At 54.2% G+C, this 24,851-nt stretch overlaps 1 protein-coding gene across 3 annotated transcripts in view; it reads right to left on the bottom strand.

Moving 5' to 3' along the window:
• The window catches only part of DYSF (dysferlin), a 200,784-nt gene that overhangs the window by 75,505 nt on the left and 100,428 nt on the right, over nucleotides 1-24,851 (bottom strand). For all 3 annotated transcript variants that reach the window (XM_019495633.2, XM_019495634.2, XM_059721412.1), the window contains exons 32-39: nucleotides 16,935-17,116; nucleotides 14,219-14,359; nucleotides 13,510-13,539; nucleotides 11,075-11,104; nucleotides 2,880-2,981; nucleotides 2,190-2,351; nucleotides 1,145-1,310; nucleotides 418-491 (exon numbers count right to left, since the gene is read on the bottom strand). In XM_019495633.2, coding sequence (XP_019351178.2) covers nucleotides 418-491; nucleotides 1,145-1,310; nucleotides 2,190-2,351; nucleotides 2,880-2,981; nucleotides 11,075-11,104; nucleotides 13,510-13,539; nucleotides 14,219-14,359; nucleotides 16,935-17,116 — 887 coding nt within the window. The remainder of the gene's footprint in view (nucleotides 1-417; nucleotides 492-1,144; nucleotides 1,311-2,189; nucleotides 2,352-2,879; nucleotides 2,982-11,074; nucleotides 11,105-13,509; nucleotides 13,540-14,218; nucleotides 14,360-16,934; nucleotides 17,117-24,851) is intronic.

Genomic DNA, 24,851 nt, shown 5'->3' with positions numbered 1-24,851 from the left:
CACTGATGACAGCATCCTTTCATATAACTTAGATGGAAGTAAATGCAAGAGATCAGTGGTTTCTGTAAACCTCCGTTGCAAAGGCAGAAGCAGATGCCGGGTTTGTGAGACGTGGGGACCGCATGGTCACTGGGACTGCTCCACGTGCAAACCTCCTGCTGTCTCACACCCGGGCAAGCTGGCAGGTATTAAAATGCAGGGGAAAGCAATGAGACCCCTGATCTTTCTACTCCCCGAGGGGGATGGAAACCTGCCCCAGCTCAGAGGAAGCTGCAAAAGGGAAAATCATTAAGCACGTATATGTGGACGTCGCACTGCATCGTGAGGTCTCTGCCTCCAGACCAAAGTGACCCCCTGAGCTGTCAAGAGAGAAGGAGCAACCTCTTTCCTTCCTATCTATCACTGTCCTTTCCATACCTGGACAGGAATGAGCGGCTCTTTGTCATCTATATCAATGAGGACGTCATCTCTGGGGGTGAGGCTCACGTCATCTGCAAACAGGAAGAAATGGGAAGGTAACTAGGAGCTCTAGGTGAGCATTCAAACTGTCTTCAGATTCCTGTTATCTGGGGGGAACGGCGCTGAGATGGGGTCACCTGGCTCCTTCATATCTAAACCTATCCCCCCATCCCTACGAATGCTATAGAAGTCGAAACCTCTGTTTACGTAGGACCTACAGTATATTGTGCTGCACTACTGTAGGGCCAGTATACATTGCTGTGCTCCTGTGTGGGGAGGTGAAGGCTACTATTCAATCCCCCTCAGTCTTCTCTTCTGCAGACTCAATCAGCCCATTTCCCTCAGTCTCTCCTCACCAATCCTGTCCCCCAGCCCCACAACCATTTTTATTGCCAATTCTCCAGTGTGTCCACATCCTTTCTGTAGTGGGGGCCCACAGCTGGACACCGGACTCCAGATGTGGCCTCCCCAGTGCTGAACAGAGGGGAAGAATCACTGCCCTCCATCTGCTGGGAGCACTTTTACTAAGGTAAAAGGTGCATGGTGATTAGTAGGATGTGCTAAGGGATTCTTCTTTCCATAGTGCACCATCCCCAAAGGACGTCGCTCAAGAACAGTAAACCCAAGGATTGCAGCAGGACAAAGGGAAGGATGGAGGGGGGACACCATCCCCGCAGGTAGGTACCTGGGTGCTCCTCAGGGACGATAGTCTCCTTGCTGTACGGGTCACAGTAGAAGTCCTCCAGCGACCGGATGGTGCACTGGCCCACCACGGGCTTCCGGCCGAAGGGCCTGTTGTCTATGACCTTGATGATGATGGGCGGGCTGTACAGATCCTCTTTGGGCAGGCGCTGCAATGAGGAAGGACAGAGATCAGCACTGCCTAAAGCAATACCAAAATCCCTCCCACCCCTTAAGCCCTGCCCACAATCCCAGAAGGGGTGTGGTCTTTCTGCTAACCATATTTTCTTGCATACAATACCCCCTGGAATATAATATGTACCTGGTTTTTGAAAGGCAGAAGGAAGGAAAAAAAGATCGCTCCAGAGTTGTGCCTGCACAGAGCAGGGATGGAGCCTCATCTTCAGCTGGCTCACCTTCCCTTTCCTACTTAACTAAAGCTGAAACCCTAGCTGCTGCAGAAGACTGGTCTCTAAGGGTGGATCTAGGATGCTGAAAACAGCTAAAGAGTCTTCAAGGCTGTGAAATAGGAGGGCAGAGACCAGGAGCAGCCTACAGACAGCAAAACTGCCCTAAGGAAGCTTATCCTGACTAGAGGAACACCAAAACCTTTGCAAAGGAGCGATGATCGTGGACTCTGGAGTGAAAAACTTATCTCCCTGGGAGAAAAAATTGGGCCCTATCAGAGCTCAGCAAGACGGCAACCATAGCGGCTGCCATGCGTGCCCGTGAGATGAGGAGCGGTGCCGCTCAACGCCCTCCAAAGCTGACAAAAAGGGGCATGAAGGAGGGGATCTCCACTTTCCAGCCAGGGATCACAAACCATGAGAGCAGCAGTTATCAGTAGACGGCAGGGAAGCCCAAATCCAGATGTAGACTAACAGATTAAGAAAGGGAACGCATCTCGGTCCCCACCTCTGCGGACCTCACGACCGTCTCCACCGGCAAGGCTCGGGGCAGAGAGAGCCACGAAGCCAGCGGGCTTTGCAGGACGGCAGCTTAGCAAGCGCTGGGGAGGGACGGGGGAAAGGCGGGGAGACCACCCTCACCACTTCCATGAAGAGCACGGAGACGTCGAAATTGGGGTTTTTCTTGATGTTCTTGATGACGCAGGACTGGACGCTCTGCCCTCCACACTCCACCACCAGGCTCGGCGAGGCGATGCTGGCCAGCTGGTAGCTCTTCAGCCTCCTCAACCCCCAGGCCAGGATCTGTGGGGCCAAGGAACAAAATGGTGGAAAAGGAGAAGCCATGTGGTACCTGGGCCACAATCCTTGCTTACCCTGGGGTTTTTTATGTGCATGCCTGCAGCTGCAAGGGGGAAAACTTCTTCTCTGTCCTAGCATTTGTGGAGAGACCTTACATGAGCAATTGCTTAGGTAGGAAAAGAGCATCGCTGCTGGAGATTGAGGTCGAATGGGGCCTTTGGGTCCTCTGCCCTGTTCAATGCTTGGCTCCTTTAACCACAGGCTAAATGATGGGGCTTAAAGGTCTGCCAGAAGGACCACCCAGCCCAGATACAGTCAGAAAACAGGGCCGGCAACAAAACCGGCAGCTATGGAGGCCGTGACTCCTGGGAGCAGGCAGAGCAAGGTAGTTGCAAGCCTCCAGGAGACAAACTCGTCTACATTAAGAGCTGGCCATGCTACAAGACGATGACACACCGTCGGGCAGCTCTTTTCCACCCAGCTGCTACAGGGAAGACTCCTCCCTGCCGCCCCTGCCCCGCGACCACGCACCTCGATGGCCGTGCGCTGCAGAACCGGCTTGATTCCTTGAGGGACCATGTAGACGTTGGGCTCTCGCTGGGGAGGAGGGTAGGGCAGGTCCGTATCTGCAGACTGGACATGCAAAGAGAAGGTCAGCACCATACGTCGCGGCGGAGGAAAGAGTTGCAGCCCCCCAGGGCATGACCATTGCATCCGAGGGGGAAAGGGATGATGAGGCATAGCACAATCATTTCTCTCCACTTTCCCCAGCGTTGGAGGAGAACCACCACCCAGGGTTGCCCCAACAAAATGCTCTGCCTTTCCCATGCTGCTTCCAGGGACACCGAGATGCTGTTGCTTCAAAGTGAGGGACAGAGCATCTGTCCTGTGCCAGCAAAGCTTTGCAATGGCTTGGGAGAGAAACTGAAGGGAAGGGGGTCTCCGATGGGAATGGCAGATTTAAGGAGAGGGAGTGTGATTGCTTGAGTTGGACATGGAAGCAGGAACCAGCATCCTCCTAGCACGGGGGCAACGCGCTGAGAGCCAGCGATCGGATGCCAGGGTCCGCACCCCATCCTTATCCGCAGACCGCAGAGCCACTGCCAGCCTCACCGGGTGGCTGACAAGCTGGAGGCCGCAGGACAATGCACAGATAAAGCTGCTAGGGCATGAGAGAGAGAGAGAAAAGGGGCTTTCTTTCCTGATCACTATAAATCTGGATGGCAGGTGGGCTTCGGGGAGCAGCGCGAGGCTGCGGAGACTGCTCCCAAGAGCCCCTCTCCGTGCGTTTCCCTTCCCCAGCAGCATTTCGGCTCCTCCTGACCTCGATTTCCGAGTTCAGAGCCACCAAAACGGGAATGAAAGCAAAGCCTCTGAACACGTGCCCCTCCACCAAAAGCAGTTGGAACTAATTTAGGAGGCCGTCATTCTTTCCAGGCTGGAGCATTAATGCATTAAAGTAAGTGGGTATACATATTTCAAGTCTACAATCAGGTCAGAGCTATATATATATCTCTATACTATATATAGATAGTAGATCTATATATATACATATATATATATATATATATGTGTGTGTGTGTGTGTGTGTGTATATATAGTAGATAGTATATGTATAGATATACTATATATATAATATAGATATAGATATATAGGTATACTATATATATGTGTATGTGTGTGTATGTGTGTATAGATAGATAGATAGATAGATAGATAGATAGATAGATAGATAGATAGATAGATAGATGTTAGGGTCAGAAGGGACCTCAATAGATCATCGAGTCCGACCCCCTGCATAAGCAGGAAAGAGTGCTGGGTCTAGATGACCCCAGCTAGATACTCGTCTAACCTCCTCTTGAAGACCCCCAGGGTAGGGGAGAGCACCACCTCCCTTGGGAGCCCGTTCCAGACCTTGGCCACTTGAACTGTGAAGAAGTTCTTCCTAATGTCCAGTCTAAATCTGCTCTCTGCTAGCTTGTGGCCATTGTTTCTTGTAACCCCCGGGGGCGCCTTGGTGAGTAAATACTCACCAATTCCCTTCTGTGCCCCCGTGATGAACTTAAAGGCAGCCACAAGGTCGCCTCTCAACCTTCTCTTGCGGAGGCTGAAAAGGTCCAGTTTCTCTAGTCTCTCCTCGTAGGGCTTGGTCTGCAGGCCCTTGACCATACGAGTGGCCCTTCTCTGGACCCTCTCCAGGTTATCCACATCCCTCTTGAAGTGTGGCGCCCAGAATTGCACGCAGTACTCCAACTGCGGTCTGACCAGCGCCCGATAGAGGGGAAGTATCACCTCCCTGGACCTATTCGTCATGCATCTGCTGATGCACGATAAAGTGCCACTGGCTTTTCTGATGGCTTCGTCACACTGCCGGCTCATGTTCATCTTGGAGTCCACTAGGACTCCAAGATCCCTTTCCACCTCTGTGCCACCCAGCAGGTCATTCCCTAGGCTGTAGGTGTGCTGGACATTTTTCCTCCCTAGGTGCAGCACTTTGCATTTCTCCTTGTTGAACTGCATCCTGTTGTTTTCTGTCCACTTGTCCAACCTGTCCAGGTCTGCCTGCAGCTGTTCCCTGCCCTCCGGCGTGTCCACTTCTCCCCATAGCTTTGTGTCATCTGCAAACTTGGACAGAGTACATTTGACTCCCTCGTCCAAGTCGCTGATGAAGACATTAAAGAGTATCGGTCCAAGGAGCGAGCCCTGCGGGACCCCACTGCCCACACCCTTCCAGGTCGAGACTGACCCATCAACCACGACTCTTTGGGTGCGACCCTCTAGCCAATTCGCCACCCACCGGACTGTGCAGTCATCCAAATCACAGCCTCTTAACTTGTTCACCAGCATGGGGTGGGATACCGTGTCGAAGGCCTTCCTGAAGTCTAAGTAGACGACATCCACCCCTCCTCCTGTGTCCAGGCGTTTCGTAACCTGGTCATAGAAGGAGACTAGATTGGTCAGGCACGATCTGCCCGCCACAAACCCGTGCTGGTTTCCCCTCAGCATCATTTGCCCTGCCGGGCTCTCACAAATGTGAGCCTTGATAATTTTTTCAAAGACTTTGCCAAGGATGGAGGTGAGACTGACTGGCCTATAGTTGCCCGGGTCCTCCTTCCTCCCTTTTTTGAAAATGGGGACACGTTGGCCCTTTTCCAGTCCTCCGGGACTTGGCCCGTGCGCCACGAGCATTCGAATATTCCCGCCAGTGGCTCTGCAATGACGTCGGCCAGTGCCTTCAGCACCCTCGGATGGAGCCCATCCGGGCCTGCCGACTTAAAGGCATCCAGTTCTTCCAAGTGACTCTGCACCATCTCAGGGTCTACGTATAGATAGATAGATAGATAGATAGATAGATAGATAGATAGATAGATAGATAGATAGATAGATAGATCTATTTAAAAGCACTATAAAGAGATTTTTTTCATGAGGGGAAGGTCAGAGTTGCCATATCCTGGACTTTGCCTTTCCCTGGCAATTGCTTGTGGCTGCAAAGTGAATGCTGCTTGTTCGCTGAAGACTTTCTCAACGCTGCTCTTGGCCAGCCAGGACAGTGGGAGCACCTGGGTTTTAACCTGAAGCTGGTAGTACATATCTTTCCACCGGCCCTGGTTCCCTGATCCCAAGTGCCCTGGGCTCGTGCAGTCACGTTAATCATCCACAGTGAGTCAAGCTCTGATTATAACCTAAAGCGGTGGAGGAGGGCGCTTACTGAGTTTGGGCACGCCATCGAGGGCTGCATGACAGGCAGCCAGGGGCAGATAAATATTAATTTTCTAAGTTTTTTAAGGGCCCCCCAGGCCAGATAGAATGGCCTGGCAGGCTGCATCCAGCCCGCGGGCTGCATTTTGCCCACTCCTGACCTAGAGGCACCTTATTGCTTCATTCAAGAAGATCGAAGTCCAGTCCAGGGAGGCAGTGAGTGCCTCTGACTAGCACCAGAATCAGAATCGCAGACAAGGAGGGCAGAAAGGGAGCTCAGGAGATCACATCTAGTCCAACCCCTGCTCCAAGCAGGACCAGCCCCAACTCCATCATCCCAGTCAAGGCTTGGTCTAGCTGGGCCTTAAAACCTCCAAGGATGGAGACTGCACCACCTCTCTGGGGAGCCTGTTCCAGTGCTTCACCACCCTCCTCATGAGAAAGTTCATCCTAATATCCAACCTCAACTTCCTTTGCTGCAGCTTGAGCCCATTGCTCCTTCTGTCATCTGCCCCACTGAGACCAGCCCAGCTCCATCCTCTTTGCAGCCCCCCTGCAGGGAGGTGAAGGCTGCTATTCAATCCCCCTCGGTCTTCTCTTCTGCAGACTCAATCAGCCCATTACTCTCAGCCTCTCAGCACCAGTCCTGTCCCCCAGCCTCCCAACCATTTTCACTGCCCTCCACTGGACTCTCTCCAATGTGTCCACATCCTGTCTGTAGTGGGGGGCCTGGGCACCACTCGGTGCTCGGCATTTCTGGACACTGAGCCACTTACGGAGGGGGCCTGCCCTTGGTTTCCCAAGCCAGACGCTTGCACTGATGTGCAAGTGTGGAAGTTGTGATGAAGTCCTGTGCTTGCACCCCATTAGCATCCTGACTGTTCAGCTACAGAAACTCCTCGAGACCCTCTATTTGCTGTCACCGTCCTTGAAAACTCTCACTCCCCTTACAGCATAGCAACATACCCCCTGGCACCCTAATTCAGCCAGTCATTTAAATACAATGCTTACCCTCAAGGACTAACCTAAACCCATGCTTACCCTCAAGGACTAGAGTCCATTCCTGTTTGGCAAACTGCTCCACCACTTGCTGAGCTGTCGGCATGGCCCTCAAGTGGCATCAGCGCCAACTGAATGTAAACACCTATTTCCATGCTTTGATGAACAGGGAAAGTAGACTGCAGCGACTGCTTAAAGCCAAGCCAGTGCATATATTATATATCCTGTGCTGAACTTGACCTTTCCTAGGTGTGGGATCACGGAGATGTAGGCTGGAAGGGACTACTAGAGATCAGCTAGTGCACGACCTCCCCTATTTCAGCCCTTCGCTACCTTCCCCCTTAGGACATTTTTCCTAAAATACCATATGAATTATTGCTGCAAAACAGACGTTATCTCTAATGTCACCGAATCACAGAGCAGCAGGGTTGCCATCTAGTCTAGCCCTCTGCTCCAGCAAGCAGCATCCCTGTCTACAACAGCCCAGTTTAAAAATGCACAAGGCAGCCTGTCCGAGCACTGAGAAAGTGCGTCCTTATCTCTAACCTCAATTTGCCTGGCTGCAATATAAGACCATTGCTCCTCGTCCGGTCCCCTGCAGCCGCAGAGAACGATCTCCCTTCTCCGTGTAACTAAGAGAAGGTAACTCGTGCCACGTGAGCGTGCATGAGCCCTGGGTGGGCTCGGAAAAGATGAAGACTCTTGTCCAAGCCTTCTTCAGGGGAGAAGGGAGCACCATCTAGAAACACGAGGAAAGTAGAGCAAAAAGAAATCGTGCTGCCTGCTCACCGACTGGGAGAGAAGAGGAGGCCGAGCGTCCTGGACCCGAGCAGAGGCAGTGGCTTGGGGGTCACTCTTGCATTGCACTTTCGGACACGGGTCTTGGTGTGCGGAGGCAAAGTGTCGATGCCTCCAACACAGAGCAAGTGCCGGTGTCGGGCACAGCTCCTCCTGAAGTGGTCGTGCCCAACACCCTTATCTCGTGCAAATAGCTCTTCCTTCCCCACCGCTGCCCCGCTGCCCTGCGGGGAGGAGGCTGTGTTTGCAGCCATAGGTTGGACTTCCAGCTTCCATCAGAAGTGAGCAGAGAGAAATGATTTGCAAGCAGGGTCTGGGTGGGAGGCGATGGGGGAGAGGGGTTGTCGGGGTAAGAGGGCGGCAGGCTGGACACGAGCAGTAACCAAGACAGAGCTTCATCTCTTTGCAGTGAGCGGGCAGGTTAATAAAGGGAAGCTGTTTTGGGGAGTCAACCTTCTTGCAAGGACAAGCACTTTGACCTAATGGAAAAGACTTGGGAAAACTAGCCCCTATCAGGCCTGGCAGAGGCAGTCCGAATGACCGGACAGCACGTCGAGCCTCCAGCGGGTCCAAATGACTGTATTGGAGCTGCACCGGCACGTCCCCCTGTCCCCAAAGGAGCTGGGAGGTCTGGCTCCAGGCTTGGCATTGAGTCATGAAATCACCGGAGCGGTCATTTATCCCCACACCAAGTGGGTGGAGAATCCGGGTCGGATACGGCGGTGGTCACTGAGCGGGGTGGCCTGGACAGAAGGGGAAGGGGCTGGCCACTGCATGGAGAAGCTCTGTCGAGGCTCTGCTCGGTCTCCAGCCCCGGGCGCAGGAGGAGAGCCAAGTCTGAGATGAAAAGATACCCATTGCAGGAGACCCTCGGAGAAGAAGACAGCGGTACACAGCTGCGGTGCCCGTCCCCGGACCGGCCGTGCCAAGAGGAATGGAGGAGAGAAAGCACAGACACGGTTACGCTGGCCTGGCAGAGTTCATGGCAGCCCCCGCATCCCCCTCCTGCATGGGGGCAATGCTTGCAGAGGGAAAAGGAGGTGGCCTAAAAGCCGAGCTGGTCCAAACCCTCCCGCTGCAAAACGCTGACGTGATGGAAATCGCAGCGCGCGGTGGAAACGTGTCGAGCCAGTCGATGGAAAGCTGGCCAGCCCGCCTGCCTGGGTCTCCGCCAGCCTGCGTGGCTCTCCGAGATGCCCAGACCCCCTGCTACCTTGCTGGAGGGCAACCAGCCTGCCTGGCTGGGGCAGCGCGCCTCCCCAAGCTGCCCTCGCCTTGCACGGGCTCCCCAGCTCTCGCTGCTGCCAGGATGTCTGGCTCGCTGGAGGCCCATCTGGCTGGCCGGTGGGTGGGCTGCCCAGCTCCCTGGCTTCCTTGCTGGCTCAAGAGCCAGCTGGCAGGGCAGCAAAGTAGCCTGGGAACCAGGCAGTACACCGGGAGGAGCAGCGGGGGGTCCCTGGGAGTGGATTTTGATGTGGAAACTTCGAAATCCTCTTGCCGTGGGAACGTTCCAGCGATTCCCAGAAGAAACATGGTGGAAATTTCTGGTCCGCGACGAACAGCTGGCCAGGTTTGCAAACCGGGAGCGAGGAAAAGCAAGCCTGGAACCTCGCTGCTGTTCAAAGGTATTGCATTTCCCGGCCCCTTTCAATGGAAAGCGCTGGAGGCTGCACCCGTGTGACTCAGAGAGGATTAGCCAGCGCCGGTGTGGGCTCGTGGGGGGATAAGTGTGGAAGCTGCATCCCTGCACCCCAGCTCTGGGGATGCCAGTGTCAGTGCAGTGAGACATGCCGGGACTGTTGTGTCCCTGGCACAAGCTGCTGCCTCTCTGCTCACCCCAGCACCGTTACACAGACAGGGCAGAGGGGCAGGACCCTACAAGCTGTCCATGTGCAACCTCCTCTCGTGCACTGGAGCCTGCAGGCACAGCTATGGGGAGAGAACCAGAAGCTTCTGGGTCTAACAGAAAAAGCCAGAGGATTGGGCCTGTTAGCTTGGAAGCCGCTGCAGACCTGTCCCCACCATGTAAAGGGGGCTATGGGGAGGCTTCTCTGAGCTGGTGTGGGTCACCCCCAAGGCCCTCCATGTGACACTTGCATTATGCACTGAATTGCATTGCACTGCCCTGCATTGTATTGCCCTGCAATGCCCTGCATTGCCCTGCATGGCATTGCATTGCATTGCATTGCATTGCAGATCACCATGGACATCCCCATCCTTAAAGGAGCATCAGCCTGGAAGAGGCCTCAGGGGCCAGCACGCCTAGTCCCCCATGGAGAAGGAATGACCAAGCACAGGGATGTGTCATGGTCCAACCTAGATGCTGCTGTGAATCTTAACCTCCAGATTCCTCGGAGTCCCTGCCATCCCATGCCATGGGCATGAGGGCAACGCTTGTAGCTGACCCAGTGAACAGACATGCAGGGGCTGGAGGGACCTGCTGTCCCCAATATGTGCCAAGTTAGCTCAGACAGAGCCTGCCTTTCATTAGGTTTAAAGGGGGCCGGTCTCATCTTAGTCCGTGCAAGTCACACCTAACCAGGAGGGATGTTGGGCTCCCAGGTGGTAGCAGCTAAGACAGCCCCAAACCAGCACGCCAGATCCAAACGGGTCCAATCTGCTGGGGGATTTCTGAACTCTGCATCCGGGTCCTTGTCTCTGCAGCAGGCCAAAACCCAACCCCGAGACCCAGATCTCCCAAACCCTGGGACAGCTCAGGTTTGGGATCACTACTCTTCCCCCTCCACAGTGATCCCAAGGCAGCTGGATGGACCCAGACCCCCTGCCTTGCAGAGCCAAGTGCTAACCTAAAGGTCACAGCTTGGACTCCTCTCCAATGACAATCATCTGGCTACTTCCACATCCTCTTGGGTCTCCCAGTGTCTCTGCAGAGAGATTTCACCCTGGGACAGAGCCCTGAAACAAGGCCCTTGGATGCTGATGACCTTGTCAAGCCTTGTTCGGAGGGATCAAGTGATGAAAGGCTCCCGTGAACGTTTCCTGCCAGGGTGCATCTCAGCCCACGTGCCTTCCTACTTGGAAACGGCACCAGATCAAGCAAATCTCCATCTACCCACCTCGCCTGTGCTGACAATCATCGAGAAAAAGTCAATGAAGCTACCGGATACGACCATCGAAACAGAATCACTTGCTCTTGGCAGACAGAATTAAAGCGAGGCCTACCGGGAAGAAAGCAGGGGGGAAATATCTCAAAAGCACCATAATCTCACCTCATCCAGGCTGTCTGCTGACAACTCGCTCTGGAGGAGAAAGAGAGAAAAGACAGAGATTAGAAATGTGCAAATACACTCATACACACACTCCCAGAAAAGCTTTGAACCCCAGGAAGGTTTCCCGTGCAGTCTGCATATCACAACAGTAATGCAGGGCAATGCAGGTGATGATGGCTCTGAAAGCCATTCCCTCCTAGCATGAGATGCCCACCACAGCACGGGGCAGAGCAGATCAGCACCACGGGTCGTGAGGGAGCTGGACGTCCCAGACGGGCGCCAGGGCGGGGGACAGACGTGACCGCAAGGGGATGCCTGCCGTGCACTCCTGTCCTGTCATCTGTACCGATCTGCCTGGCTTGGAAAGGAGGGTGTCAAGAATGAACGCTCCTGTTTCCCAAGAAATGTTTTGCCCTTTTTTCACTAAAAACTGAAAACTTTTCCGAAACTTTTTTTTAAATAGTTCTTTCATCAAAACTAGACATTTTAGAACATCCTTTTCGGTTACTCTTCTCTTCTCTTTTCCCTGCCGTTTCTGTTCAGCTTTCCACGCATTGAGCGGAGGATTATTTTTTTTTGCAATTTTTCATTTTTTCCCCTCTCTTTTCCTACTCTGTAACTTCTCAAAACTTCTTTGATTCTGGAAGAAAAAAAATCCAGGAGAGAAGGAAAAACCAAACTCTGCTAATCTGCCACCTTTGGAAAGCAGGTGACAAGGGATGGAGATGCCGCTTTGCTCCTTCCCCGTTGTAGCTCTGTGACTGCAAAATCACTGTCGTTCTGGTCCTCTTGTTTGGAGGCATTTATCAACCCAGGATGGTGGGATAAAGTCTGATGCAGCTCCAAACAGCAGGACTTTCAAAGGAGCCAAAGGAAAATCGTAGACTCATAGAAAGTGAGGGTGGGAAGGAACCTCAGGAGGTCACATCTAGTGCAACCCCCTGCTCCAAGCAGGACCAGCCCCAACTCCATCATCCCAGCCAAAGTGAAAATAGAAAGGAAAACTAGTGTGTCCTGGGGAAATAAAACTCCCTTTATTTCACCGTGTCGAGTGGCAAGGAGTGGATCCTGGGGGGGAAACAGGGCTGGAAGGGACCTGCAGAGTCCACATCTAGTCCACCCCCTGCCCGAGACAGGAACATCCCTACGCAAACCATCCCAGACAATCCTTGTCTAACCTATTAACACTGACAACCCTGACACAGCCACAACACAAAGCACCCACACCTGCCACAGGTAAAGCAAGAGGACAACAGCAACCAGTGTCCTGCAGCTGTGAGGGGTGTTAAAATATGCTTGAAAGATCCCCATGCCCTCTGGTACAGAGGAAGGCAACCCCCCTCCACCCCAGACTGATCAAGGGGGGAAAACCCTCCTTGACGCTGGGCAGACGAGGTTCTTTGGGTAAATGCGATATCTTCTTTTAGACCAGCTCAAATAGTTGGAAAAATTTTTCTTAGCAAGCTGACCCTAATGTGGAGATCGGTCTGACCCTGAGCGGAGGCTGGGGGCAAGACCGTCCAGCCAGAAACCTCCCTTAAAAAAACAGGGGAATTAAAATTCAAACCTTCGGGAGTTGGAAAGTCTGGACATCCGATTTAAAAATCAAATGCAACAGATCAACGTTTTTTTTTGCTCAGGACCATGCAATATGGAGACAACCTCCGACACGTCATTACACCCCCAAATTATTGGTCTCTGTCCCAGACTTGTAGCAGAGGGTGCATGTGAGACGCGGATCCTGCACTTCAATTTGGGGGGAAGCCCAGCCCTCCAAGCTCAGATCGTGACATTATTCTCTCGGGCGAATATTAACAACCTTTGCAGCAGCAGGGCGTTGGTGGCCGTGCTCCCCTTGCTTTCCCTGCATCAGGGATGGATGTGATGTCTGCTGTTGTGTCAGTAGTTTTGCAAAGAGGTCGGGCAATGGACGCATCTTGGCTGGTTTGGACAGAGAGGGGTGCACGGGGCAGGGGTAGGGGTCAGGTAGGAAGGTGGAGGAAGAGAGGGACCGCGGGGGCAGAGCTGAGAGAAGGGGCAGGTGCAGAGGAAGAACGGATGGTGTGAGGGATGAGGAGACGGGATAGCTTGATGCTGGGAGGCTGGCAACTCCAGAGACCCCCATACCATGGGAGAACGGATAGAGGGGAGACAGCAGGTGGAAAGGTGGGCTGCTATCATGGGATACAGGAGGAAAAAGTGAACCCCAGCTATGGGGCAGAATATTTCCATTTTAGCCAAGGAGCAAGGGGGTGGAGGGCTCTTTGTGGCACCTCCCCGACTCAGAAGAGCCGCCGGGGGCAGACGCATCGGCTCCGAGCCGCAAGCCGCGTCGAACCTGGGGGTCCCGGCTCGGGCCAAGCTCTCAGGGAGGCTGCCGGAGCCGGGCATGGGAAACAGCCCCTTGCAGGCTGTACATGGGACGAGAGCCTTACCTCGAAGCCAGGGATGTGGTGAACAGCCGGCTGCGGAGAGCAAACAGGCATTCAGATCGCGCTCGAGCTCCCGGGACCCTTCCCACCCTCCGCGGTGAGCTCCATCCGGGACAGCACGCGTGCTCCCGCTCCCACCAAAAACCCGGGGCTGGGGCCCTGCGTTGCAGAGCCACGTCCCTATTCACTGGGCCCGATCTGGGGACATCTGGGTGCTGAGGACCCCGGTCTCTTCCACCAGAGCCGGGGGGCTGCTTCAAATAGCCAGCTGCATGGTCCCGTCTGCATTCACAGGGGCAATCAGCTCTGGGCACCCACTGAGTGGGCAACATCCCTCCCCTCAGTTCAGTCTCCCCTATGGCACAGCTGCTCTAGCTAGTCTGCCATGGGTGCTTTGCTGTCACCACCCACCGGCCCTGGTCCTAACCCACCGACGGGCAGTCCTGCATGGAGAAAGAAAGCATTGCAAGGGATCATATAAGCACCTCCTTGTTGCTTGGGTACCAGGGACCCATCCCTCCCCGGAGGCCCCTGGGTGTGCAAGCCCCAGCGGTACGCTCTCTGAGCATCCAGGAGAGGGTCCCGTGTATTCCTCCTATGGCCCCGAGCAGTCAAATCCCAGGATGCTGGCAATTGCAACGGGCTCCAGTTTTCTCGGTGCAAGCATACGACTGAAACAGAGCGGGGAAGGGGTATCTTTGCTGGGGCTTACCTTTTCCCTCTGAATCAGTTCGAAGGCAGCAAGCAGCTCCCCTGTGTTCCTGTTCCCCTTGGTGATGGGATGCCAGGACAGCCTTGGGGAGCGCTCCAGGCTGGGCCGGCAAATGCAGCGGCCCATGAACTCATCCGCTCCCTGCAAGGAAAGCACTAGGTCTGATTGCAGCCGTGGAGACTTCATGCTTAGGTGCCCGCTGCACTCAGTCTGTGGCCAGCCCCCATCAGCCACAGGTCAGGAAACTTTTCTGAGAACAGCAGGAAAAGTCATGAGCTTTTCTAGACCAACGCATTCCTCTCGGTGGCTAATTCACAGGGGAAGGACCTGCTCTCAGCTGTCCACACCTCATTGAGACTCATTGGCTTGTTACTCAGAGCCTCTATGACAGTGGCTCTCAGACTCCTCAGATTCAAGGTCAATTCCTTGCTTTCACTGGGTTTTGTTGTTTGTTTGTTTGCTTACAGAATAAACAGCAATTCTTTCATTGCAAAGAACTCGGAAAGAACTTGCCACCGTAGTTTCATACTTGGTCGGGTCAGAGGGGACCTGAGCAGATCAGCAAGTCCGACCCCCTGCCACGGGCAGGAAAGGATGCTGGGGTCAAACAACCCCGGTCAGGTGATTATCTAGCCTCCTTTTGAAGACCCCCAGGGTAGGAGCCAGCACCACCTCCCTTGGAAGTTGGTTCCAGATCCTAGCTGTCCTGATTGTGAAGTATCGCCTCCTGATGTCTAGTCTGAATCTACTCTCTGCCAGCTTGTGACCACTATTTCTTGTTACTCCTGGGAATGCTCGGGGGAACAGGGACTCCCCCGATGCCTGCTGGACCCCTCGGACTGGTTTGTAAATGGCCACTAGATCCCCCTCAGCCTTCTCTTGTGGAAGCTGAACAGGTTCAGGTCCCGTCGCCTCTCCTCGTAGGGCCTGCCCTGCTGCCCCCCGATCATGCGAGTGGTCTCCTCTGGACCCTCTCCATGCTGTCCACATCCCTCCTGAAGTGTGGCGCCCAGAACTGGACGCACTACTCCAACTGCGGCCTGACCAGTGTCGCATAGAGGGGGAGGATCACCTCCTTGGACCTGCTCGAGATGCATCTGTGGATACATGACAAGGTGTGGTTGGCCTTCCTGACCACGTCCCCACACTGCTGGCCCATGTTCATTTTGGCATCAGTACTGACTCCAAGATCCTTTTCTGCCTCTGCGCTGACGAGAAGGGAGTTCCCAGCCTGTAGGTGTGCTGCTGGTTCTTCCCCCCCAGGTGCAGCACCTTGCACTTGTCAGTGTTGAAACCCATCCTGTTCTCATCCGCCCACCCCTGTCACCTGTCCAGGTCCGATTGCAGCCGATTCATCCCTTCTAGCATGCCCACTTCCCCCCACATCTTAGTGTCATCTGCAAAGGTGCTTTTCACCCCCTCATCCAAGTTGCTGATGATGTTGAACAGCGCGGGTCCGAGGACCGAGCCCTGGGGGACCCCACTGCCCACATCCCTCCGGGTCGAATAAGACCCGTCCACCACCACTCTCTGGGTGCGGCCCTCCAGCCAGGTAGTGACCCATCTGACTGTGCACATGTCGACACCACAGTCCCCTAGTTTTTTAATGAGATTGGGGTGAGAGACAGTGTCGAAGGCCTTCTTAAAATCCAGAAAGACTACGTCCACTGCGACCCCTGCATCTAAGGATTTGGTGACCTGGTCGTAGAAGGCCACCAGGTTGGTCTGAGAGGACCTGCCCCTAATGAACCCGTGTTGGTTGCCCCTAAGCATAACCTCCCCTGCCGGTCTCTCGCAGATGCGCTCCTGGATAATTTTCTCAAAGAGCTTCCCCAGGACTGAGGTAAGACTAACGGGCCTGTAGTTTCCTGGGTCCTCCTTCCTCCCTTTTTTGAAAATGGGGACCACGTTGGCCCTTTTCCAGTCCTCTGGCACCACACCAGAGCACCATGAGTGCTCGTAAAGCCGAGCCAGGGTTCCCCAATGACCTCTGCTAATGCCCTCAGCACTCAGGGGTGGAGATCATTGGGACCTGCTGATTTAAATACATCCAGTCCCTCCAGAAGTTCCCTGACTAGGTCCTTGCTGACCCTGGGCCTGGCTGCGCCTCCCTGAGGGGGTCCTTGGGGGGGGGGGGGGGGACCGGGTCCCCACTCAGAAAAATGGAGGCAAAGACATTGTTAAATAGGTTAGCCTTGTCGTCTGGTGCAATGACCAGATGTCCTGCAGAGGCCCCACATTACCCAGTACCTTCTTTTTACCCCCTATGTATTTAAAAAAGGACTTCTTGTTGTCCTTGATCCGGATCACTTATGGAGTAGACACGTTGGACATGACGGCTTTCTATTTGAAATCTCTGGGTTCATTTTGTGGATGGTGTAGGTCTTCACGCACCGAACAGTGCTAATATTGAGTGGACCCTAGCAGCACCCTTAAAAAGATCTCATGGCACCCCGAGGTGCTGCAGCACCCCGGTTGAGAATCAATAAGTCTTGACATTGGCAGGACTCAGTCTCCTTCCAGACTGCGAGTGGTGCAGCCCAGACACGCTAGAAGGATTAGCCATCCGCCCCACATGCTAAGCAATTATCTGACTGGCAAGCGAGCCCGTTGTATGTGCATCGGCATACAACGGTCTGCACATTTGCACGAGTGAACACTTATGATGAGCAAAGCGCCGAGGCAGCCCGAAAGCGCAGCGCGTGCGGGCCCTCACGTAGGTATCGTGGTCGTAAAGTTCCACCACGATGTTGGGAGGGGAGTCGGCCACGTTCTGGGGGTCTCCGAAGATCTCGATCTCGTAGAAGATGAGGGTCTGGTCCCAGGTGGGATTCAAGGTGTTCTTGACCACCACGGTCTTCTGGCTTTGTTGGAGGAAGGAGACGATTGCATATGGGTCTAGAGCAAAGACAGAGATGGGGAATTGAAACAGCGAGTGCAGAAATCTCTGCCTTGCCCTGCTCCACGCCATCCAACGCGTTGTTGGCCAAACCATTCACCATCTATATCGCGGCACTAACATCTTTCATAGGAGGCTCCTAAAGTGCTTTATAAGCATTGAGGGAATAGAGACCAGCCCAGAAAGGCAGGGCATCTGAGTGAGAGTCATGTTGCCTGCATTTGGGCCACTGACATGGCCTTGGGCAAGTTCTGCTTTGTGCCTCAGTTTCCCCACGTGTAAAATGAGAAGCAAGGTGCTTCCTTTTCTTAGCAAAGTGCTTCAACACCTATGGGTAGCAGTGGAAGGCAACGCTATTGCATAGCCACCACCCTATCTCTGGCCTGATGGAGATGGCAATGGACTTATTAACCACGGATGGTGAGGTAAAGTCTGAGCTGGCCCAGGAATGTGACTTGTGCCTTAGCCTGTAGCCTGGGTGGAAGATGTGCAAGTGATGGGGGATGCCAGACTACCTGGCCCTAAAAACCCACTCTGCACTTAACCCTGATGAGTCATTAATAGATTCATAGAAATCATGGAAAATGAGGGTTGAAGGGAGCTCAGGAGGTCACATCTAGTGCAACCCCCTGCTCCAAGCAGGACCAGCCCCAACTCCATCATCTCAGACAAGGCTTTGTCTAGCTGGGTCTTCAAACCTCCAAGGATGGAGACTCCACCACCTCTCTGGGTAACCTCTGATGCTGGCCGTCCGCATGGAAAGAGGTCATCCTTTCACCCCCCACACAGCCAGGCTCACCTCCCTTTCCACCCTCTGCTCACAAACAGGATAACATGTTGGACACCACCATCTAGTAGCTGTGTGGGTGAGAGGGATGGCCGGCAGCTCTGGCCAGGGGATGGCTGGACATTTATCCCTTGACTGCTGGACTCCTCCTTGGATAGGTCACCCCAGAAACAGGGAGGAGATACCCCAGCTGAGCCTGCAGGCAACAGGCCTGCCAGTCTACATCCCATGCCACTGCCTCTACCTGGGGGGATCTCAGGTGAGAGGTAAGCAGTGGTGAGCCTTGAACCCTTGGCTTTCTACGTCACAGGACAGAAACAGAGAGGACTAAGGGAGCCATATCGAGCTTGTCTAACCCACCTTGTGCCTAGACCCAGTCCTCACCCCCAAACCCCCCTCAGCAAGATGATTAGGAGAGTTAATAGGAAATCAATTAACAGAAGAAACAGGGCAGCTGGCTCCTGAGCAGCACCGGGCCTCTTGAACAGCTTTGCTGCTGAAATGCAGCCAGCTCTGGGGAGAACAGAGTGCCAGGGGAATGAATAGGGCAGGGATAAGACTGAAGTCAAGGCAAGCTGGATAGATCCAAAATGCCCACTAGCTCCAGGTCTGCCCCCAACAAGATAAACTCTCCCCATTCAAATGTCCTTCGCTGGAGAGCAGCGCTTTGGAGGGGAAAGGGGAGGTTCAGGTGTGGTAGGAGCCTCCCCCGAGCTGCATCCCGATGGGCAGAGATTACTTCACCCCCGGCCGACCAGGGGCTGAGAAAGCGGCCATGTGGGCTCAGCCTTAGGCCGTCTACACATGGTTTTATGTGCGCCCAAACTTAATGCACATTTGCCTAATGCGCATTAAGGCGGTTCATGTGTGCGTCTACACGTGCACGCACTAAGACGTATTCACGTGCAGTGTGGACTGACTCGGGTCCAGTGAAGTTAGTCCCAAGTCAGTCCACATACACTGCATTAATGCACCTTAGTGCGTCTGCACGTGCATTAAGACACTTCAGCTATTCACTCCTCAGCTGGATCCCTGCTTTTGCAGGTATCAAATTAAGGCGCGGACAGCCTAAAATTGCCGTTTTTACGGCGCAATAAGGGCACGTGCATGTAGACCCGTGCCCTTAATGCGCCTTAAAAATGGCTAACATGCCTTAAACTGGCACATGTAGACGCGCCTTTAAAGAACATAAAGAATTGCCACGTCTCAGGTCCGTCTTGCCATCTCCTGTGTTGCACAGGGGCAGAAAGAAGAGGCTGGAAGGAGGAGTGAACTGGGGCTGAGCAGGGTTTTCCCCTGTTTCTCTCACCGTTGCAGCCTCCAGCGCTGAGGTCCAGGCAGGGCTGATGCAGAGGCCGTGCCCCTCGCTCCCTGCCCCAGAGCCACGATGCCCCTTTCCCCCAAGCCCTTAATGTCTACAGCACACGGACATGGTTTCACCTGCAGAGCCCCACACCGAATAAGCATCCTTTATTATTTGGATGCATCTTTCTCACGGCCCCCACCACGCACAGCCAAGCACCTTCCTACTCGAAGGAAAAAGCCTCTCTGATTCAAATCAGGCGCCCCGTGTCAATCAGCAGCGACCCGTTCGCCAACCCGGGTGGGAGGGGAGCAAGGCCGCGTGCCCCGTCTCCCTCCACGTCTGCAGGGTTTATTTGTCTTGCCGCCGTCCCGGTTGAGGAGCTGGGGGGGTTGCCGCGTGCGGAGCTCACGCTGCGAAGGGCTTTCCCACTGAGGCATTTTTTTCCAGGCAGGACGCGTTACAATCGACCGAACCCCAGAGCACTGGGGGGGAAAGAAAGAGGTTGGGGTGGGGGGAAGCGTCTAAAAAGCCCTTTTGTCCGGACCCTTCTGCATGCAGAAGGTTTGTTTTTCTAAGTGGGCAAAGCCCCTATAATGAACGCCTTTCTGCTCTGCTGAAGGGCGAGGGATCACAATCCCGCATTGTAGAAGTTTGTTGCTCGTGTTGTCCTTGGCTGGGTTTTTCCGAGGGCCGGGGCTCGCCTCTCCGCCGGGCCAATCGGGCCGCATGAGATCACCCCTCTCCGAGCTGCACGTTAAACAACAAACTCATTGTGGACGTGGGGCAGGAGGAAGGATCTCGCCCGGCTCAGACACTATTTGATTGTTCGCTGCTTTTTTTCCTTCCCCCTCCCCTGCCGCTCCAAGCGAGAGGCTGCAAAACAAGCCCGAGAAGCCAATCTCTTCCCTGCCATGATGCCACGGGCGGGAAGCCTGTGAAACAATACCCGGAGCAAGCTGCCGACGTCGGGGAGCAGAGCAGGCCCCGCTAACATCCCGAGGGAGGACGGAGGTGTGGTCCAGGGAGGGTTGGAAAGCAGCAAAACACATCAAGGTGAAACCTAAGGGAAAACTTCCTCCCTCCCAAAGTGGCAACACAGGGGGTGTGGAGACTCCATCCCTGGAGGGTCCCGGCACAAGCTGGACAAGCGTCCTCTGGGCTGGGGTAGGGACCGCGTGTCCTGCTCGGGTGCAGGAGCTGGACCCGCTGACCCTGCGGGTCCCTTCCAGCCCTTTGATTCTGCAGTCTAGCCATGAGAGTTGTGGAAAGGGAGTCAGGACTTGTGGTTTCCAGTCCTAGCTCTACTGTTGTGCAAATGCACGGGGAAAGAGAAGCCCTGGAGCTCTGGACAGCTTTCCATCTCATCACTGAGTCACAGACACGGAGGGTTGAAGGGAGCTCAGGGGGTCACATCTAGTCCAACCCCTGCTCAAAGCAGGACCAGCCCCAACTACATCATCCCAGACAAGGCTTTGTCTACCTGGGTCCTAAACACCTCCAAGGTGGAGACTCCACCACCGCTCTGGGGAGCCTGGTCCAGCGCTTCACCACCCTCCTTGGGAGAAAGTTTTTCCTAATATCCAACCTCAACTTCCCTTGCTGCAGCTCGAGCCCATTGCTCCTTCTGTCACCTGCCCCCACTGAGACCAGCCCAGCTCCATCCTCTTTGCAGCCCCCCTGCAGGGAGGTGAAGGCTGCTATTCAATCCCCCTCAGTCTTCTCTTCTGCAGACTCAATCAGCCCATTTCCATCAGCCTCTCCTCACCAGTCCTGTCCCCCAGCCCCACAACCATTTCCATTGCTCTCCACTGGACCTTCTCCAATGTGTCCAAATCCTTTCTGTAGTGGGGGCCCCACAGCTGGACACAGGACTCCAGATGTGGCCTCCCAGTGCTGAATAGAGGGAAGAATCACTGCCCTCCATCTGCTGGCAACGCTTCTACCAATGCAGCCCAGGATGCCGGTAGCCGTCTTGGCACAAGGGCACACTGCTGGCTCCTGTTCAGCTTCTTGTCCCCTGTCCCCCCAGGCCCTTTTCTGCAGAGCTGCTGCCCAGCCCGTCACCCCCCGCCTGCACTGGTGCAGGGGATCACTCCCTCCTCAGTGCCGGACTTGCACTTGTCCTTGTTGAACCTCATGATATTTCTTTTGGTCCAATCCTCCAATGTGTCGAGGTCTCTCTGAATCCTAGCCCTGCCCTCCAGTATATCCACTGCTCCCCCCAGCTTGGTGTCATCTGCAAACTTGCTGAGGGTGCAGCCCATCCCATCTTCCAGGTGGTTGATAAAGATATGAACCAAAACCAGCCTGGGTACTCCGCTTGATACTGGCTTCCAACTACACCTCGAACTACTGATTACTTCCCTTTGAGCCCGACAATCCAGCCAGTTTTCTATCCATCTAATAGCTCCTTCATGCAACCCGTACTTACTCAGCTTGCTTGCAAGAATGCTGTGGGAGACCATATCAAAAGCCTTGCTCAAGTCAAGGTATATCACGTCCCCTGCTTTCCACGCGTGCACAGAGACAGTCACCTCATCGTAAAGGCAGTCCGGTTGGTCCGGCATGACTTGCCCCTGGTGAATCGATGCTGATCGCTCCTGATCACCTTCTTCTCCTCCAAGTGGATTCCTTGAGGATCTGCTCCATGATTTTTCCAGGGACCGAGGTGAGGCTGACTGGCCTGGAGTTCCCCGGATCCTCCTTCTTCCCTTTCCTAAAGATGGGCGCTATGTTTGCCCTTCTCCAAACATTCAGGGCCTCCCCTGATGGCCACAACTTTTCAAAGATAACAGGGCAGTGTCTTTACAATCGCATCAGTCAACCCCTGGGTGCATCCCATCTGGCCCCATGGACTTGTACATATCCAGCTTTTCTGAATAGTCCCTAAGCTGTTCTTGCACCGCCGAGGGCTGCTCCCCTCCGCCCCAAACCGTGCTGCCCGGTGCAGTAGTCTGGGAGCTGCCCTTGCCTGTGCAGACCGAGGTAAAAAAGGCATTGAGCACTTCAGCCTTTTCCTCATCATCTGTCACTAGATTGCCTCCTCCATGGACTAAAGGACACACACTTTCCCTGATCTTCCTCTTGTTGCTAACATACTTATAGAAACCCTTCTTGTTCCCCTTCACATCCCTTGCTAGCTGCAACTCCAACTGCCCTTTGGCCTTCCTGATTTCACCCTGCACGCCCGAGCAATGCTCTTCTACTCCTCCCAAGTTGTTTGTCCAATTTTCCACTTCTTATAAGCTTCCTTTTTGTGTTGTAGCCCCTTGAAGAGTTGCCTGCAAAGCCAAGCTGGTCATCTGCTGTACTTGCTGGTCTTCCTGCACATCGGGAGGGTTCATTGCTGTGCCCTCAGAAAGGTTTCTTTAAAATACAAGCAGCTGTCCTGGACTCGTTCCCCTCTCAGACTGACTTTCCAGGGGATCCCACCCATGAGTTCCCCGTGGGCGTCAAAGTCTGCTTTTCTGAAATCAAGGGTGCTTTCCATCCTTCCCTTCCTCGGCATCCTGAACTCAATCATCTCGTGGTCGCTGCTGCCCAAGTTGCCGTCCACGACTACATTCCCCATCAATTCTTCCCGGCTCATGAGCAGCCGGTCAAGAAGAGCACGGCCCCTCGTTGGTCTCTCCAACGCTTGCACCAGACTTGTCCCCAAGACCCTCCGAAAATGTCCCGGATCGCTTGTGCATGGCTGTATTGCCCTCCCAGCAGATGTCGGGGTCACTGAGACACAGGACCTGTGTTCGAGAAACACAGCTGCTCGATCCCTGTAGCAGACAGAGCAGGGGAAATGAAGGGAGTGTTATATATCTATGTACTACCGAAGGGCTATTAGCGCTGTTTCACATATGAATCTAGCATGGCACAAAGGAAGAGACAGAACAAGTCCAGAGTAAAGCAAGGCCTGGCACACGAGTGTCCTGGTGACAAAGCCACAAGACCCCTTCACCGATTCAGGACAGCTCAGCAGGAGCAGACTGGTCGGCCCAACACCCTTAAGGCAGGAGTTGCCATTAAACACCAGTATTTACCACTTTTCCCTGCCAAAAGGCTGCAAAGTGGTTGCATCCGAAGAGTCCTACCTTTTTCAGTCTGTCTCGGTATACCAGTCACTCCCTACCCCCATCATCTTGGTTGCCTTTCTCTGTCCCTTTTCTAATTCCACTACATCCTTTTTGAGCTGCGGAGACCAGAACTGCACGGGGTATTCAAGAAGTGTGCGCACCAGCTATTTATGCAGAGACATGACAATGTTTTGCATTTTATCAATTCACTTAATGATGCCCCAAATTTTATTGGGTTCGACTTCAAAGCGAGGCAATGGCAGCACTGAAGATGCCTCGGCACAGAACTGGGCACAGACATGTGCTCTCTGCACCCCAGTGACCCACAGCAGCTGGAAGCAGCAATCATAAGGAAAGCCGTACTTGGTCTGGAAAACGTGATCTACTTTGGCCTACCCTTAGTCTCAGAAACAGATGCATACTTTCTACTGAAACTTTCCCTGCCCCCTCGCTGCTCCCCAAAAGGTCCAGCTGAAGCAGACACGCTGCATGGCAAATTGGTAGGGAAAAGCCTGGTGAATGTATGAGCCATGGGAAGCAGAGGCTGATAATGGATAGCATCGGTCACAAAACCATAGGTAGAGTCAGTGCTGCCTGCACCGTCTGGAGAAGTGCTGGTCCTCCCATAAAAGGTCCCGTCTCTTGGTCTAGGACAAGGGTGCACACCCAAATTGGTCTGCGGGCCACATCCCCTGCTTTGCAGATGCCTGCCGGCCACAGCCACCTTGGTCTCGGTGGACTCGGTGCCACTGGGACGTCTGGCTCTTGTCAGGGTCCTGGACGCTGCAGCCAGAGCAACTACTGTGGATGGAGGTGTTGGCACAGCTGGCAGACAGGGGGTCAATGTGGATTTGGGTCCCTCCATCAGCCTCACACATCTGTGGGGGGAAGCACTGGCACAGCCCCTGCAGCAGCCACAGCCCTGGCCCCATCTCCACGGTCGCTGGGCATGGAGAACATAATCAATTTAACGACGGCTGCACCAGATGCCAAACCACCCCTGCACCCCGTGGCAGCCTGAAGCAAACCCTACAAGCAGGGCTCCTCCATTGCAGCCCTGGGAGAAGATGTCAGGCTGGATGACCCGCCTCCATAGCTATGAAAGACCACCCTTTCCATCTGGCAGCGAGGTGGGGACGACACTTTTGGGGGCTGGGGACACTTCCACACAGGATACAAGCACTCTTCATCCCCCAAAGACAAAGTTCGAGGGTCAAAAACACCCTCCATCCTCACAGTCCCAACCCTCTCACCAATGTCCCAGGGGGTACAGGGCTGCTCTCATGCAAATAAATACAAAAGGTTTTACAAGTTTGCCGGGGTCAGTCGTTTCTTTTTCCACGCGGTTTTCAATGCATTCTTTCGTGCGCAATAAATGTAACGTGAGCAGAGTCTCCCCGTCCGGGAAGGTTCGTTGGTGCACAGTCCAAACCTGGACGTTTCCCTGCATGTTTTTTTGTGGTGAGGATTGGGGTGGCTTTGATGGTCCACTTAGGCCCCTCTGGGGTGAGTCAGTGTCAACAGGACCATTTCACAGCTGAGCAAACTGAGTCACAGAGAGGAACAGGGAGTTA

This window comes from Alligator mississippiensis, chromosome 2 (genome assembly GCF_030867095.1).
Source record: "Alligator mississippiensis isolate rAllMis1 chromosome 2, rAllMis1, whole genome shotgun sequence".
NCBI lineage: Eukaryota > Metazoa > Chordata > Crocodylia > Alligatoridae > Alligator > Alligator mississippiensis.
Note: the sequence above shows the minus strand (reverse complement) of the source record. Positions and strands in the feature narration are given on the sequence as shown.